Source organism: Coloeus monedula, assembly GCF_965178545.1.
Source record: "Coloeus monedula genome assembly, chromosome: 1".
NCBI lineage: Eukaryota > Metazoa > Chordata > Aves > Passeriformes > Corvidae > Coloeus > Coloeus monedula.
This window is the reverse complement of record NC_138781.1, coordinates 36368063-36380311: the sequence shown is the minus strand read 5'-3', so window position 1 is coordinate 36380311 and position 12249 is coordinate 36368063. Positions and strand designations below refer to the sequence as shown.

The following is a 12249-nucleotide window of genomic DNA, read 5'->3' as shown; positions in this document are numbered from 1 at the left end:
AAATTGGCAAATAAAATCAATCCCTTTGAGGTCTAAGTGGTCAAAGTATAAGGAGAAAAACGTGAGAGTATGTAACATAAAAAAATAGCAAGGAAAAATGTTTCATATCTATTAAGGGAAAAGCATGTAGGCAAAAAGTGATACTGCTATATCTTGCAAGTGCTACAGTTACATTGCTTTTTATTCATCAATCGCTTTTGGATATACGATAAATTAGTGTGAAGTTTCCTTTACTTGTCTCTGACTTGGTTTCTGATGGAGATTAAGATCACGTGTACCTTTAAATCAAGACTGACTCATTCTGTTTATTCTTGCTGATCAGTTTTGGCTTTTTTTCATTTGAGAAGTAATTCACACTCTAATGCTCAGTGATGTCCGTCAAACAAGACTGTGATAGAACTTCAAAGCTCCTAAGAAAAGGCTAAAAAGTTACTTTGGCTTTCTCTGGGTATCTTCAATTCAATTGCATACTTAAACAAAAACTTGCTTAATACTGTTTGTGACTTAGTTTTGAAGGAATTTTTCCAAAGGAGTGGTGACTTTTCTCTGCGTTATGTTCTTCAAAGTCAAGACTGGATGGATTTGTAAACCAGCAAACAAAGGCATTCAAAGAGGAATTCTTAGCTGAGGTGGTTCCCATTGCTTAGGCAGGGCATGTAGCTGGATACTAATGCTTCTCCTGGGCCTTAAAATCAATTTTATTTTAATTCCTATTTTAAACTACACTTGATACGTATTTTTGTCGGGGTCCCTTCCCCCCTGCCATGTGGTCCTGGCAGAGGGGCCCTGGGAGGGAGACACAGGGTTTCCCTGCCCCTGGTCAGCCTCGTTCCCCACTGGTTGTTTTGTGTTCCCCTGCATGGGCAAGGACCTTCGGGTCCCATGATTGCCTCAGTTCCTCAGCAGAGCCCCGGCCATGCAGCTGGGGAAATAAACATCTCTGAAACAGCTAGCAAGAATTAGTCCATATATATCTCTTTTCCATGGCCCTCCTTGTTTGATACGCGTGTTACAGTATCCGCACTGTAACATATTTTTAAAACATAACTTGATAATTTAGAGTAATTGCTTTATAGTATGTGTGTTAAAAATAGTTTTCACCTAAATATTATGTAAGATGGTGTCTGAAAATGAAGTTGGCTGTGCATAGAAGTGTAGGGATTAAATACAGATAGAGGATGATGTGTTACAAAAATAAGTGTGCCAAAATATATGGCAGTAATGCATCTTGAGATGTAATACTAGGTCTCATGAAATATATGTCTTGAAATTGAAAAAAAAAAAGGGTTTCAAATGAATAACTGAGGAAATTACTCTGGCAGAAATTAGAATTTTTCTCATTTGTTGAGTTTGTTCAGTCATTACTGTGGTACTGTGTTTGCACAACCAAAACCAGGTAGCTAGTCTACAAAAGAATTCTGAATCATTAACCTTTCTGAGGTCAATATAGACAGATTTTTATTTAACTCTTTTAAAAGAAAAAGCATAGTACTAATAAATATTGAAATATTAAAACCAAACCCTATTTCCCTGAAATGACAAAATTTTCCAAGAACAAAGGAATAGAAAAAGTTAAAAGAGGTCTAAGCATGTCAAGGTTTAACTTACTACTTTTACTCTGCATGATAGAAATTTTGGGGGTTTTAATGCTAATAATCTCTTAATTGTAGGAGGAGGAATTAGAGGCCCAGATTTCATTCCTACAAGGACAGCTAAATGATTTGGAAGCCATGTGCAAATACTGTGCAAAGATGATGAACACGCATCTTGGTAAGTGCAGTACCTTGTATTAACCTGTAAGTCTTTGCAAAGGCTCTTTCAATGCTTGTATTAGAACTAAACCAGTATTTATGTAGTACAGTGCATATTATATTATAAGCCATGATGAAGATTGAATTGATGTGCTCAGTTGTTCTATCAGATGCTGCCAGCCACTGTATCTTTATTCTGTCGTACTTTTAAACTTGGGAGTAGGATAGCCGCTGATGATACTAAAAAGAAGCATTTTAGCACAGATGCCTTTAATTTCTTGTATTGTAAGAGACTTGCTGGAGCTCAAACCATGTGAACTTACAGTTTTGGAGTCCATTTGCAGTTCAACAGTCCCACAGTAATACTTGATGTGTACAGCAATAGCTGTATAAGATTCATATACTTCCATTAAATGTAACATCTCCATAATCTATGATCACCTTCAATATGTTAAAATGTGTTACTATAGGCTGGCTAGTTTTTAGTATTTGTCTCAGACCAGAAGGAATATAGTAAGATAAAAGTCAGTATATAGGGAACAGAGTCAGCAAATACTCAGTCTAAAATTCTGCTTACATATTGCCAAGACAAATCAGAGAAGGTAAACAAAAAGCTTCACTCAGATCAAGTGTAAATATGTTTAACCAGGTTTTGATAAAAGTGGTATTTTTAAACTGTGTTGAACTGAACTCTAAACATTAGTATATTTAGTTATGTGAAAAAGCCCCATTGATGGGAAATCAGGGCAAAAATGCAATAATTTTAAGATTTATTTATGGTCTGCAATATCTGAGCAAAACAAATTAAAGCTGAATATTTCAGTGGGTAGAACTAAGCATGTGATATCTAAGTTTGCCAGGTCAGAAGGTTCAGATGAGAAAGCCATATTGTATTTTTATTTTCTTTTATGTGGGTGTTTTACTAGCCACTGTTACAAGCCTAGGAAAAGCTATAAATATTGTATTGCTTGAAAGTTGGGAATCACAGCCTTGAAAAGCCAAGTCTAAACCTCTAACCCCAAAAGCTTTAGTCTGATGTATTGTGTTGCTTTTGTGAAGGCGCATGACTGATGATGAGATTAGAAACAAGCAAGGGGATAAATTATTAGCTACTGAAATGATGGGGAAAAGATTGCTGTGTCAAGAAGAAAAGCTGAAGTTTCTTTCCTCTGGGAAAGAAGATGAGGACTGTTTAGTAAGGGTATCAGTTCCAAGCATAAATATTTCACCAACTATAGCTGCACCAGAGATCAGAATAAACCCAAAGCTCCTTGAAGCAGTCTGCCTTTCAGCACTGGATTCATGAACTGAAAGCGTAAGATCTGTGATCATATCCAGGTGTTAAATTCTTTTTCCCTAATATATTGGAAACAAAAACATGGAGGGCCAGTAGTCTCCCAGGAGCATTGTGGAGTGGTTTGTTACCCTCACAGGACAGGGAAAGCCATCCATTAGACAGCTTTGGCTGCGGGCAGTGCTAGGTGCATTGTGGCACCCCTGCAAAGCTCTCAGAGCCTGCCAGCCTAGTCTCTTCCATGTCTACTCCCTGTACTTCTTCGCAATATTCCTGCGTGTCTTGTCACCGTCATGGACTATTAACTTTGTAAAATTCATCTTACACTAAGGTGTTTATATCCTATAGAGATTAACAGTTATGAGTGATAAACAGAGCACAAAAGAGACAGAGACACCACCAACCTTCACAGCCTCTGCACTTGTAGCAAACTGATGAGTTTAGGTATCCCCAAATCAGGCGGCAGATGATCCACGTCAAGGCAGGAAAAAAACCCACCAGGATTCTTGCTGATGTGCAAAATCCCATCTGACCTGAAATCTGTCCGTCCATGCAGCACATGCCAGCAGGCTGTGCAAGAAAATGGATTCTCTGCAGCACCACAGAATACCCCCAGAGGGTTATCTCCAGTGTCCATACACTACTCAGGGCTTCAGAGAAGGGCAGCAAAATAAAACTCAAGGGCATATCTGGTCATTTCTGAAGGGAAAAGTTAGCAGGGGCTGCTACCGCACCTGATCTGATTCTCCCCCAGGTATCTGTTTACCCATAAAAATTGCTTTGTTTCAGAAACTGCAGAGCAGATGAGTTATATCACTCCTCTTGTAAACTGCCAGAACACTTAACTTCAAGGATGTTACTTCTTCCTCTGCAGCTGAATTTTTCTGACTTCATCACCCAGCTTTTGGTTCATGTAGCATTTTTAATAGCAAAGTTGAAAATCCTCATTTAACTTACCTACATGCAGTGATAATCTCTCAACACTGTCTTTGCTAAGTAGAACACTATGTTTCATTTTATGTGCATTACTTTTTAGACCTGATCACTTTTGTGGTCTTCCTTTGAATTCTTCAGGATTTTCATAGGTCTTTTCCAGTGGGTTAATCATATCAGGATATGCTGTTCCAGCACTGGGCCCAGCAAAGTGGTTACTTAGCACAGGGAAGGTCATCTCTCTACTCTCATGTGGCATTGCTCTTTTTAAATATTTTTAATGCAGCATCACATTAGTGCTCTTTGATACAGTGATAGTTTGAGGTGGTAGTATGTTATGACCTTTAAAATTTGGTGAATCACAGCTTTCTAAACAGAGGCATTTATCCTGTGGGTAAAATCAGGAAATGTTCATTTCCGCATGTATTCCTTGCATTTGACGATATTAAAATTCACTTCTTGCTGTTTGGCTTTTTAGATGAATAATTCAGGTAACTCTGTGATGTACTGCGTTTTCTTCTACCCTTCTAACTGCAGACATAACTATTATACATTTAATAGTTGTCTAAATTGTTGATGAAAACATGCAGGAATATAAGAGTTGAGGCACCTTACAGAACTAATTCTTTCAGCAAACAGCCAACATTTTTATGAATTATGAATATGTCAGTCAAGTAGTCAGGCCTTCCTTTTAAATTTGATAAAATTTAAGCTGCTTATTCTTAAAAACCTCCCTTTTTTTTAGATTGATGTTGTAAACCTTTCTTTTCAGACATTATTATTCAACCAATATTCTTTTTCCTGTATGATGCATTGCATTTGCAGGTCACTTTATAACAAAACAATATTAATTTAGGCTTATAAAAATGCATATCCAGTGATCATTTGCCACAAAATTATCACAATGTCAAACAATTACAGAATATTCTGCTTGTGGTTTATAGTGAGACAGTTGAGGATTTTTTGGCTGTCTTTTCTCAAGGTTCTTTCCCTTACAAGGAGGATCCAGACAACAGTCAGGTGCAGTTACTTCATGACAGAGATGATGTGTTGTAGCTGAGAAATTATCAAAATAACCACGAAATTATCTATCTGTTTTGAATATGAGGGATAGAATGGCAGTTTTTATTTTGTTCATATATTCAGAGATGCTTTCATTAAATGTTTATCTCCTTCTGTAAATAAACCCCACAGTCTACAACATGGCAACGACATAATTAACTGCTTGTAATATCAGGGCATGTTACCATGGGAATGAATGATGATTCTGAAATATTGCTACTTAGTGCTATGGGTAGAAATTAGAAATAGGGTTTCATTATTGAAATGGAGGAAAGTCATTCTCTGATCTTTGTCTCCGTCTTAGGGCTGTGTATTAGAAAGAGCTTTATTTCTTCCCTCTCTCCCTTAACCACTGGAGTACTGCTAAGGGGAAATTCCTTTTAATGCCTTCAAGGACAAATGTTGAAATTTAGATATGTAAAATGGAAATACAGGGAAGCAGGTTTTACTGCTGTTCCCACCTGTTTTCACAAGCTTGTCATAGCTTTCAAAAAAAGAAAAAAATCCTGTGTTCAGTTTTTCCATTACTGCAATGAAGATACATCCAAACTTGAAACCTGTCATGTGGCTTTGTTCACAAAATAAATGCAGAATATTACTCAGCTAATAGTGAAAAAGTATAGTTGCCATAGCTATCACTGCTCCAGCATCATCACAAATATATTTTCCTGATGTTACTTTCTCACAGACACTGGCCTTTTTCAGAAAATAGTATGTGTCACTGGTGATTTCAGAAATATGGTCATGTTCTTTAGCATTTTTCTTTTGGGAGATACTCTACTGTTAGTGCATGTAAATTCCTCAAGGCTCAATGATTCAGAAAACCATAATACACCATTTAAGTATTACAATATTATTATCTGTCATAATGTTACTTCTTTTTTGAAGAATTTTGATTGTTTCCTCCTTTCTTTCACTGTATGAAAATAAAAGCATCAAGCTAGCAAGTGCATTCAGAGAAAGATTTCTCCTGGTAACTGGTAAATGTGACATCTGTCTTATGTCTTATAATAGATTATGAAAAATTTGTCTTGCACACAAACAGCACTCAGAGTCTTATAGTATCTCCTGGAAGATTCCTCTCTTGTCCTTCACTTTGGACATGGGACTGAGTTTGAGGTGTTGGTTCAACATGATGTCAGTCTGGAGGGTCTCAAAGAGCAAAGCTTTGTTACATCCCAGGCTCAAGCCAACCAAGCAGTGTTAAATGGCAGTTCAGGTGACACCAGCTAATGACACTGTCGTCTGACACCATCTGCTATTCCAGTATCTTTAGAGTTTGAACCATGTCTGCACTAGGCCACAATTAAAGTGCAGATTCTTAACAAAAAGTAAATTAAAGCCCTGGAGAAGTATCAGCCCTCCATAGGCAAGTACCAATATGAGAGATTGTGGAGGTTCTTTATTAACTTGCCTGTTTTGTTCCGAAGCGAAAAGTGCTCAGTTTCAAAGTGTTGTTTCTTTATATGGGACAGGAACCAATCCATCACTGTTATCTGAGACAGAAGAACCTACCATTTTTTTCCAACAGAGACATGGTTTCAGACCTCCAAGTGTGAGAAAGTTTACCAGATAATTACACATGTAGCACAGGAAGTCCTTTTCATGAGGGGCAATTTAAAGGAACATTGGTTCAGTATTAACTTGCATATGGAGATCTTTATATAGAAACTATTTTTTTTTTTTGATGGGCAATTTATCAGATTATAAAAGTAGAGAAACTAAGGTCATTCCACACTTGCTTTTGCTTAAGGGCAGCACTATAAGCAGAAGGTTGCTTCCCCAGCTAGCTGAGATTCAGAAGCAATTTAGCTGCTTTCTTGCTGCATAGAGCCTCAGCTAATAAGCCCTGAGGATTCATACCAGCTCTGCAAAGGGTTAGCTCACAGGGTTCTGCACAAAACCCTAGAAATATGTGCAAAGGTACCCAATTATACAGAGGAAACATAAGTCTGCCTGGTTTTATTAACTCCACCTTCATACTGTTACTGCTTAACTTGAACCAGCTGCCAGAGGGAGATTCAGATGAGTCTCAGAAATATGTTGTTCAATATCCAGGTTTTTAAATCACTTCTTGTCTTGGAGGTAACATCACAAAGACCTCTTAGCTCTGACCCACATCTAGTAAGTTCATGCTTAAGCATCATGGCTTCACTAAGCCAAAGCCAACAAATCCTTCTCTGAGCTACCCATACAGGGCTGTTGGCTTTTCCTTATGATGCATTTTCCAATTTCACTCCTGCTATCTGTAATATGTTGCTATGTCCTTCACCAGTATTCCACTACATCTCTGCCCCTCCATCGAGGATTGTGGAAGGGATGTGGAAAAGTGAAGTTTTCATCTCCCATTCTTCTAAACACCACCAGCTTCCTGCCATTGGAATGGCATATCAGCTCTCAGCTTTCATAGGTAGCCTGTAAAAACTGTATGTATTTACAAAATGCCCAGAAGTTATGGCATCATGGTAACAAATAAAATGAAAGCCAATCTTTTGAGAGTTCTTTGGATGGGACCACAGGACATGTCCGTGCCACAAACATCAAGCAGTGTTGGCACTTTGTAAGATCCACTAGTACTTCCTGACATCTCCCAGACAAATATTATTTGGAAGACTTATTAAAAATGTTTCAAAGCCACCTTCTCACTGTGATTATTGCAAGCACCATGAGCAAGGAAGAAAAAATATAAAAACAAAGAAATAAAAACTTGAAGGATATAGTTGCTAGTATAATTTTAGTTGTGTGAAATTAAAGGTTTAATTAGACTGATTTCATTCCTCTTTTAACAGTCAGTGCAGTTGTTATAAGGATGCATTGTATTATAAGGATCATTTACAGTGGGGAAAGGAGAGGAGAAAGTTGATTTAATGCTCAATATTTAGGGATTGACATACTGACCTATATAGGTCTTGACACAGTGCTTGTTAAATGTGTGCAAGATAGTACTGAATTCTTGTTTTATGTGTCATGTGATGAGATGAAAGGTTATGACATTTTTGTAAGGATAAAAGGAAATGGAAATTATTTTTCTGCCCTGTGCTGAAATGAAATACTTCAGCATTTGTTGAGGAAGTAAATGCATTAAATGAGTTCTCTTATGCTTGGGACATAAATAAAATAATCCGTGGTTTATAAATCCAGTGCGATTAGAAATGTTATCAGTAAAAAAGGCCACATCAAACACAGGCCCATGAGTCTAAGGGAATTGCTGTATTTGGTTAGGAATAATGATGTAAGATAACGTTTAAAAACAGCCTATAAAGAAAGGACATTAGCAAATTTATTAAATTAAATGTAGGAATGTTTACTGGGAAACAAATACTTGTTGTATAGCATAAGTCTATACAACAAATATTTGTTGTGTACTAAGTATACAGACTTACTTTCAGACTGTCACTTCTGGTGATTTTACAGAGATATATATATATATATATATGAAGAATAAAAGTGTAATTCTTCATGCCCCATGAATTTTAACCACCTTTTTGTCTCTTAAGGGTAGCTCTTAAGGTCAAAAACAACTGGTTCAACTCAGAGCCTACTTTGTTTCTAAAACAGCCATGCCTGTCCTGAAAGTCCAGCTGTGGTAGGTACCCACAGATGCTTTCATCCCAGTAGTCTGAGTGAAAAGGAGATTAAAATAATGAAGCTTACACAGCTCCTCATTACCTGATGAACAGCTTTCCTTGCATCTTTCAGTGAATTCCCATTGCTTCCTTCCTGCTGCTCGGTGAGCGTCTCCCTCATACTAAAGTACACTGACAATCCACCTTTTCCTTTCCAGCATCTCTTAGGCAGTGGTTTCTCTTCCAATTCCAGTTTAAGGGAATAAAACCTTAGCAGAAGCTAAATTGTTGTATGACTAAATTGTTCGTTTCCCCATTCTTTCCATAAATATACAGATGTAAGGTGTATGTTAAGCATAATCTGCTTACCATGTGTAAATTAGAGTTCACAGCTAAGAGTTGATCGTGTCTTTGGGCAAGGGATGGACAAAATGGCTTCATGACCCTACCAGTCTCCTTCTTTGTACATCTGCAATTCTGTGCCTTGCTATGAGTTGATGATTGGTAACTTTTTACTACATATTTCTCTGATGTCATGAACATTACCGCACTTTAAATATTGGTAGTGTTGTTGCTCCATACAACACATGAATCAGAAGTATATATACATCACTCATATTCAACACTGTATAAATACGTCATTTATATTCAAATAAATGTTTTAAAGAATACTGTGTTTCACAGATGATTTCGTACTTTGGATTTTTAGGATCTTTGAGTTCTTTAATACTCAAATGTTGCTATGTGATGCTTTTAATATAATGTGTAATTGTTACTATAAATGTTGATGTTCACAGTGAGATAGGTAAATGAAAGGCTACTTAGCAGTGTTACCTTCATCAACGCGTAAATCACAAACACTATTGTTTTAGAAGGGAATTTAACTCCTGTCATTCACATTTTTAATGCTGGACAGAATGCAGTAGTTGGAAACATCCTGAGCTCCATTATTAAACAGCAATATCACTATGTCATACAGCATAGTTTTTCTAGAAAGGCCACAAAGCAGTGTTGAGGTCTAGAGTTCATTTTCCTGCTCAGTCTGACCTAGTACAGGTAGGAAAGCAGTATTTGTTGTGAAAAGAGAGAAAGACTGATTATCAGAAGCTAAAGTCCCAGTCTGTCCTTCCAGCCCCCTAATGTTCTTGAAAGGGCAGTCTTGCTATCACTAGTATATTGTGCAGGGAATGTTGGAAACATTTTCTGTAAACCCTGATTTCATGAAGACAACCATACAAAAGTACTGGAGTATGAGTACAGAGAGTCGGCTGTGCCTTGACGTGTATGGGAGCACTAGGAATTTTTGGCTTTCCTCTTTTGGAAAAAGGAGGTGTAGTAATACCCTTAGTTCTCTCCTTCCTCCTGCCTGTGGTGCAAGTGAGAAGGTACTTTTGCATTCTAAGTTTGAGCTCCCTTCTCAGTAGTGAAAAGCAAGGGTGAAAAAGTCAATTTAACGTGACTCTGGCACTGTTGCTTGTTCACACGTCATTGATCAGGAACTAGTAGTAGAAAAGCAGCATTCCTAATAAAGCTTGCAGCTATTTCAAGCTGGCTCCTCTCATCAGGAGTCATCTTCCTGGAAAGGCCCCACAGAGACCAGCTTAAAATAGAAATCATTAGGAGAGAGATGCGCTGCACAAAGGCAGCAGTGCGGGAGAAAACAAAGAACCTCAGAGAACGAGGGCGTTAAAGTTATTCCTGTGTTCAGTTTTCACCGCATCCATCTGATTTTCTGTCAAGTCTTGGTTTGTGCCTTCATCTGGCAGGGTGTTTGTCTCCCACCTCCTCAGTGGAAGGGAAGAGGTGCAGATCTGTCTTCTGGATGAATGGGCATGAAGAGATGCCTGAGGGGACCTTGTCTACAGCAGACAAGTTTTCCCATTCATTTAGTGCAGCTCTGGGTGGGTTTCTTGCAAAATCTGTATTGAATGCGAGCAAAATTTTCAGCGAAAGTTACTTTATTTAATAAGCCTCTAAAATAATTATGCCAAGCCTAACAGCTTTTCTGCATTCAGAGAGAAAAATTTTGAATAGCCCCTTTCCCTGGCCTGGGAACTCAGCAGTGACTGCTCACACCATGATGCAGTATAGAGTATTTCAATCTTCAGAGAGCATAAGCTTTCTCTAATTTTCCTGCTGGAAGCTGCTGTGGATGTTTTCCCTCTTTCGTCGCTCTAGAGAGGGTGATAGCATGACTTCAGTTTAAAATTTAGCAATTAATTTAGGGGAAGGAAACAGAAATCTTGATTTTTTAAGAAATTACTTCTACAGTGACTTTGCATGTAAAGTGATTCACAATTTGCCATAACTGTAAGAACAAGAAATAAAAAAGATATTTCATCATAATTTTTAGTTGTTTCAACTGTTACTAACAAAATCACTACCTGCTACAGTGTTTCTCCGTATTTTGTAGAAAAGAAGAACATGAATGCAATCATTTGCATGTTCCTGCTCTGTAGTTGTAGTTGGATTTAAAGTATATCAAGGCAGCTGTTCACGGTCTCACTCAGGAACTAATCATTGATTTACTGATCTAGTACCTATCAAATTTAAACGAGTCTGCTCACTTCAGAATAAGTACCCAAAATTAATTCTAGTCCATTACATAAAAGGCATCCTTTTAGTTCTGAATCTGGTTTGAGGGCATCCATCAAAATGGATGATGTTGCTGACTTCTGAAGAGAACAACTGGTTCTACAGCTCCAGTACTTCTGAGGCTTAGTCAGGATCAGTCAGGGTATGACAGTTCATTTTGTGATAGTCAGACATTTGTTAGCACTATTTTGAAACAAATCCAGAGTCTTGTAATGGCTGTCTGGTATCTTATACATCTCACAGCAGTGCTCTGATCACCAGGTGAGAAGCTGCAAAATTCACTTATTATTTTCCTCTATTAAGAACTTCACTGAATAAAGAAATATTGTCTTTTTCTGCAGAAAACATTTGGCATCAGCTAAATGAAATCTTGAAAGAAAGGGAAAAAAAACCCAAACAAAGCAGTCAGGAATATTTGACCTTAACCTTAGTTTTCTATGTACCATAGGATTTTGATAACTTTTGAATAACAACAGCTATCCCAATAGATGGATATTTATAGTGTAGAATCAAACTGGACTCATTTTTGAATGATACAGAAATCACATGATCGGTTTGTTTGATTCATTGTATCAGTGGGGTTTTTTTAAAGTTAGGAAGGTGTTTTCACTTCCAAATTGACATCTGCAGGGGTTTTTAAAGATAGTTATTTTTTTATTAAAAGAAAAAAAAATCTGTGAGGTACTGATATAGAGCAGCAGATGAGGAAAAAAAACCAGTATGTGGCCAATTCATTCATATACATGAATCACTTCTCTCAAAGTACGGTAACATCTCCTGTGAAGGAAGAATAATTAAATTATACATCTCAGCTTAAAGTAAAAGTCCTTCAGCTGAGCAATATCATATCACATATGCTTCCTAGTATTACAGCTGGTGAGGGGGTCAGCGGCTTTGACCCAGGAAGAGGTGACCGGTCCGGGGAGATGGTCCCAAAAGGAATCGCCTTCCCGAGGTCCAGTGTCTTCCTCTCAGCTGCTGGCAGAGGAGCCCTTGCAGAAGCTGTCAGCTCTTTAGTGATATCAGCTCGTGATTCCAGCTCAGCTCT

General features: G+C 37.7%; 1 protein-coding gene across 1 annotated transcript in view; it reads left to right on the top strand.

Moving 5' to 3' along the window:
• Positions 1-12249, top strand: part of TBC1D5 (TBC1 domain family member 5) — a 317175-nt gene that overhangs the window by 290478 nt on the left and 14448 nt on the right. Inside the window, exon 19 of the mRNA XM_082289383.1 lies at positions 1671-1770. Coding sequence (XP_082145509.1) covers positions 1671-1770 — 100 coding nt within the window. The remainder of the gene's footprint in view (positions 1-1670; positions 1771-12249) is intronic.